The 6,406-nt window shown below is 36.7% G+C and overlaps 1 protein-coding gene across 1 annotated transcript in view; it reads left to right on the top strand.

Moving 5' to 3' along the window:
• Nucleotides 1–1,734: 1,734 nt before the first annotated feature.
• LOC104165532 (neurexin-1-beta) overlaps nucleotides 1,735–6,406 on the top strand; it is a gene marked incomplete at both ends in the record, with an annotated part of 124,061 nt that continues 119,389 nt past the window's right edge. Inside the window, one exon of the mRNA XM_009705182.1 lies at nucleotides 1,735–1,916. Coding sequence (XP_009703484.1) covers nucleotides 1,735–1,916 — 182 coding nt within the window. The remainder of the gene's footprint in view (nucleotides 1,917–6,406) is intronic.

Here is a 6,406-nt window from a genome sequence, read left to right as displayed (position 1 = left end):
GCCCATGTCCATTACCAAACTTTTTTAAGGCACAGCCCCTATCTTCACTGTTCTTGCACAATTCTTTACAATAATGATGAATCCTGATTTCACTTGGAGTGTACGTGAAACCTTAGATATCAGATCTGTTACTCTGCTTGTCTTTGCTAAAGAGGGTTGACAAGTTTTCCTAAAACACATGCAGGTTAGTATTTTGCCATCAAGGGAAAAGCCAAGAGATCTATTTGAAACACTCTGCAATCCTGCAAGTGTGTTGATATAAAATGAGCTTTACAGGTTTTTTAAGCGCTGTACACAGGGCATGAAATACTACAAATTGATGGTACTGGAAAAAAACAGTGAGTAGGTACGTAATTCCATAAAGTAAAAGTGATGTTAGAAATAAATACAGGATATCTTTGCAAAAAGACCGGGTGACCTTTTTGCTTTGAGACTGACACAAAGAAGTCTTGCTCAGCAGTAGAGTAAGATTTTGAGAAATCTGAAAGTTGAAGGAGTGGCGTAACTATACGGCCCTTCTTGGTTTTGGTTTTAAAAGTCTACGTGTTCAAGGGATTTTAGATCCTTTTGTATACTCACAGCATTTTTGGTCAATCTTGAAAGAAAGAAAATGACAATTATGTTGTTATGCACTATCTCCTTACGTGGACAGGAGAAGCATGTAGTGAGAGTATTGGGTGGAATGAATTGAATTACATTTAATAAAATTCAGAGTCACCACACAGCGAGCCAGCTTAGAACAGCTAGTAAACCTAGACATCTGTATTTACAACGTGCTGACACATCTCCCTAAGCTTTGACCTGTCTTCATAGGAAAGAAGTGGACAGCTTGTAGGGACTTTACAAATGAAAGATCAAGTGCATGGACAATTTCCCTGCTGTACGCTGGTTTTAGGTACAAGTTTTAAATGGAAAATGTCTAGATATGCCACTATTTTAGTTCAGAGGAAATATGCTGGTGATGAAGTTGAGCACCTGAGTACTAAGTGGGTTTAGCTTACAACATTTGTTTAAAACAAATTACAGATTTTGTAAGTGCACACTGGATATAATGTGCAAAATTTTCCACTCTTGGAAGTTATACATTGAGCATTATGCAAATAAGCCCTTGCTTACTTAGTCGGTAGACTGATATCTTTTTGTCCTGACATGACAAGTAAAGTATGTTTCCATTTGTTATCCCCATTTGTCACAAGCTGATAAACCCCAGATCTGTAAAAGTCTTATCTGAATGTATTTGTTAACATCTTGCTTCACTGGGCACGATGACGTATCATATAGTGCATATCATTTTCATTGTGTAAGTAAGGAGCTGTGTTTTTTTTGTCAGTCATGAGATAACTGAAATTACTTGATTTCTTCTCCACATGGGCCCAGTTTGGGAAAGATTTGGTTCAACCCGTTCTGCACATCACAGAAACACATCCTTCAAGCATATGCTTAAGAAATCTCTTGAATAGATATGCATTTCTGAATCAGAGCTATGGTATTTTAAGTCGCTGCATGTGCAATTATGTTATATTCTGTGTTGATTGCACTATATAAAAAGCACTAATACTTCACTTGCTGCAAAATTTTCAGAGATAAAGACCCCTTCATGTAGAAATATAGTCCTGTTTGTCTTTATGAATCTGTTTGCTCTATGAGAACATCTTGATTTTTGTAGAGCATACGATTTCCATGTGGGTTTGCCTTGGTGCAAGTGAGCTAATTATATTTATTTCTGTTTTACAGCTGGAACAACATATATCTTTAGCAAAGGTGGTGGACAAATCACTTACACATGGCCTCCTAATGATCGGCCAAGCACTCGTGCGGACAGACTGGCAATAGGGTTTAGTACTGTTCAAAAAGAAGCTGTATTGGTACGAGTGGACAGTTCTACTGGGCTCGGAGATTATTTAGAGCTGCATATCGTAAGTATTATTAACAAATGCATGATATTTTGTCTTGTCTTGATTGTTCTTGTATTTGTGGGATTTTAATTTATTTCATTTCAATGTATATACAGCAGGTTGCTAATGACCCTTTTAGGGTCAATAGTGAACTGATAATGGTTTATAGCCTACAAAACTGAACAGGCTCTCAGACATTCTCAAAATGCCTTTTACTTTATGCAGTGATACTTTATAGGGCTTTTCAATTAAGAATCATATCATGATACCTGTACAGATATAGCAGTTTACTGCAATCTAATTACATAAAACAGGATTTAGCAATGTCATCAGAAGGTACATTAATCCTGGAGGATTTAATCTGGAATCTGCTGGGGGAATTACAGTGTATTACAATTGGCTGTGCTTATTGTTAATACTAGAATTTATCCTCTGATTTCACCATTCCTTTGTGAAGATAAATCTTAAGCAGAAAGCAAGATTGTCAAGCTAGGAAACCTAAAAAAGTAATTTCAGCTACCTTGAAGCAAATAACTAGCAATCAAAATTGAAAGCATCTGGATTTTTATGGCAACATAAATAAATGATCAGTTGAGATAAACATAACTAGGGCAGTATAAAATTCTGTTGTTTAGATTATTCTCAACTTTGGTAATGTATTAGTTTGATTTTGATTTAAGAATCTCTCTACTTTCAGGAACAGAAGAGTTCCTTTTGAATGAAATTACTTATTGATCTATAACCAATTACACTTTCACCCTCAGAAAACATTCAGCAGTGATCATTTTCAAAATTAGAGTGAATTATGGTATTCAGTCTTCCCAAACTCCTTATTTTCTGTGAAGGGACACATGCATTGTGGACCAAGGTTATTTTTTTTTTCTTTTATTTACTGGCTTGAGCAAATAAACAGAGAAAGAAGACCTTAAATAAAATTCAGAGGTTGTCTATACCTTTCTCTTACATTGAAACACAAAACAAAACAGCCGGCTGGCATTGTACAATCTTAATTTAAAAATGTGAACAAAGCAACTTCTCTCAGGTGCCAGAAAAACTGAAAGCCTACATTTTTCAAGGCAAGTATTGTGTTCATGAAGAGAATTTAAAAATTTGCTTTCCAAAGTTTCATCTAACATCAGGTCCCTAGGCATCATTTGCCCGTTTCTTTGCAATCTGAGACTAGATCCACCCACTGCGGTCAACAGCGTTACTTTCTCCTTACAGTGTTTTCTTTTTCATTAGCATATTAAGGAATGTTTTTATTGTAGTTTTACTGTACCTGAAGTCTATCAAAACCAGAATATTCCTTCAATATTCTGTCTAGCCTTGATTTTTTCCATTTAAAAACAAACATTAGGTTCATTAATTATGAGTTGGAGGTCAGAAATAATTGCCTGCTCATAAGTGTTTTGGTGGGTTTTTTTTCCCAAATAACTTTCTTATACCCATGCTATAATAACAGATGGTAAAAATAACAGAATAATTGAGAGTTTTCTATGGTCAGAAACATGGCCAGCTTAACAGGGATGGGGAAAATAATAAATTACACTTTACTGGTCTTTTGAAATTTCTGTGAAGCAGAAAAAGGCCTTTTATCATCATGCTTTGTGAGGTGATCCTGGCCTCCTCCTATGGTTTTTGTAAGAGACTTCGGGAGCCTCCCTGAAGCCTGCTCTGCTTCAGAGCAAAATCCGTGATAACTGTGCAGGAATTTCACTGGAACAAGGTCTGACCTTCTGAGAGCTGCCTCAGTGTAGTCTCTCTCTGGAGTGTAGACCCTAAGGGATTGACCTGAAATCCTAAGACATCTGGCAAGGTTTTTTTTAAGGGTCATCAATGTTAGATAAAGCTTGGAAAACCTCTGGGATATAATTTCCCAGAATCTATTTCAAATAAGGATAGTATTCAAAAGAAAGTTGAAAGGCAGTATTTTCAAAAGCACTCATGGTACCAAAGAACATGTATCTTATTAAAGTCAGCGAAACTGTAGGCGCTTCTGAGAATTTTACCTGAGATCTATTTTAGCTCAGCAAGATATTGTGAAACGTCATGGTTATAAAAATGAAGAACATAGAAACAGAGAGGCCTGTTGTATTTGAAAAATAATTTATTGGATCAAAGTTTCTCAATATTGGCAGCTACTGCATCAAACTAGCTGTAATAAAAGTAGTAGGAGGGTTGTGTCATTCAAAACTTCCTTCTTGCATCGATGTTGAGATGCCACTAAGAATATCTTGCCTACTAAATAATCAGAAACATGCAAAAGCTGTGAATAGTGGAAGGAGGAAAAACTGGAAGAAGGGAAGAGTCTAATTCTGCATGTTTTGTTGCATGCACCCACTCACCTATTTGTATAATGAATATGCATGAGCAATAAATGCCTGTATGCATTGAGATGCACTGTGCATGGATAACTTACCTGTGTTATAACATTACAACAAGGATATAGTTGTGATTTAATTATGCTGGGATTCAGTTTTACCATATGATAGAAACTTTTTGTTACTGAGCTTTCATTTTACCCAGGAGGTCATTAATCACTCAGATCCTCCCCAGTGACAAAATTTGGGACAGATGTGTAAGGACACGTTTTAAGTGTATTTTCAGCAGAATGGTAGCAAAGAAAGTTTGGAACTATTGCTTTGAGTTAAAAAATTTTAGATCACAGTCGTCACTGGCATGTTGAGGAGGATGCTTGTTTGGGATGTTTCTGAAGAGATATGAGGTAGCTTGCTCTTAACCTTCTTCATTCTAGAAATGGAAGAGGAAATTATGAGTTTGATTATGGTACTTCAATGTGTACTTGCCCTCTTTATTTTTCTGTTTACTTAAAGACGATGTAAACCTCATAATGAAATCAAGTTTATAACAAATTCTGATTTCGAAAATTGCTACTTGATCATCTGAATCACAGCTTTAGTGTTAGGTTAGGAACACATTCATTTAACCTCCCCAAATAACAATTGTTAATATGAGGAATATTTTCAAAAAAGGTGTAATCTGCATTGCTACCAGATGCTTAACAGTTCCAGTGCAAATATTTTAAATTCCAAGATAGATTATTATAAAACTCCACCTGTACTGTAGCAGCCTAGATATAAAGGAGTGGTTGTGTGTAGGATACATATGCATCCCTGTGCTTCAAGAAAAGAATGTTAATATGATTTAGTCATCCAGAGATGCAGCAATTAGTTTTCATAGCAATCACTTGACTTCTGTTACGGAAACGGTCTCCTGTGCAGTCTCTGCTGGGAGATCCGGTTCAAGAGGAAACCGATACCGTGTCTAGAAGTCTCCTGCCACTTCCTTCTCCTGTTGACAGATAAAAGAAGGACAGATAGCTCTGAGAATTACTATAATTCTCTTTTCCCCCCCCCTTTTCTTGGCATGGTCTGCATCCATCTCCATGCCAAATGGAAAAAGGCCGCAGCTTATTCACACAGTATTTGGTTAATCGCCATGTGCACTTCTGTGCTTGGCTTTTTCATTGCCTTCTAAAGCCCTTAGGTAATTCTGTCAGTGATTCCTGTTCCTATCTCTGATCTTCTTCTCTTCCCACCCTCTTCTCCCAAGCCATTAGACCGAAAAGTTGAGATAGATATAGATAGATAGATAGATAGATAGATGGATGTCATCATCTTCCACAGGCACTGCACTGTTGCTGCCTTGAGTTTCCAGCTTTTCTATGGTGAGGAACAAAGTGAAGTTAGACAAAAATATTGCCTCAAAGGGCTAAGACGCTGGTAGCATAGGAAACTGGCATTCTCCTGTGTCGCACAAGTAGTATTTGCTCTACTAATAAAGATAAGAAGGATAGATTTCCATCTATAGATTTCAACCACTTTTAAAAATTGTTCTAAGTATAAATTAGGTCATGTTTTCATCTTTCAATGTTAAAATGAAAGACTTTAAACCGTAAAAAATGCAACATTTTGTATGCCTGATGCAAAGAGTCAACAATTACTGTGTCTTCCTTGTTTGTGTCATTTGTTTTAAAATGAAAGTATCTGGGGAGCATAAAAACAGTGTGCTGTTTTTATGGTTATGGCTGATTTTGAAATTGAGAACAAGAAGTTTGTATGGGGGATGAGGCCAGCAGAGCATTTCAGATCTTACGGCTTTGGTGTTCCAGACAAGACCCAGCCTACGGGACACTAGCAACTGCAGCTAAACCAGGCTCACTTCTGCTATCTCAAGCAGGGCGAGGAATTACTGATTAAGCTCAGTTACAGGTATGGATCTGCTGAAGTAGGTGAAGTTGTGAAGATTGTTCTGATAACAAACATCCTAAGGTTTAAAATAGGGAATAAGGCAGATGTGGCAGCATTTTGAACATTGTCCTAACCTTCTTCTGGAGGAAGCTGGGGAAAACACCCTATAGTGCCAGCAAGAGAAGAGCAGCAATCTTATCTAGGATATAGTAAACATACAAAAATAAAAAGAAATTAAACTCAGGGTAGATTGTGGTAGATATTTTTTATTTCATTCTCTTTAAAGTTATTAAGAAAAAA

The sequence above is a fragment of the Cariama cristata genome, unplaced genomic scaffold, assembly GCF_000690535.1.
Source record: "Cariama cristata isolate BGI_N322 unplaced genomic scaffold, ASM69053v1 scaffold11798, whole genome shotgun sequence".
NCBI classification, from domain to species: Eukaryota; Metazoa; Chordata; class Aves; order Cariamiformes; family Cariamidae; genus Cariama; species Cariama cristata.
This window is presented reverse-complemented; position numbering and strand designations above follow the sequence as displayed.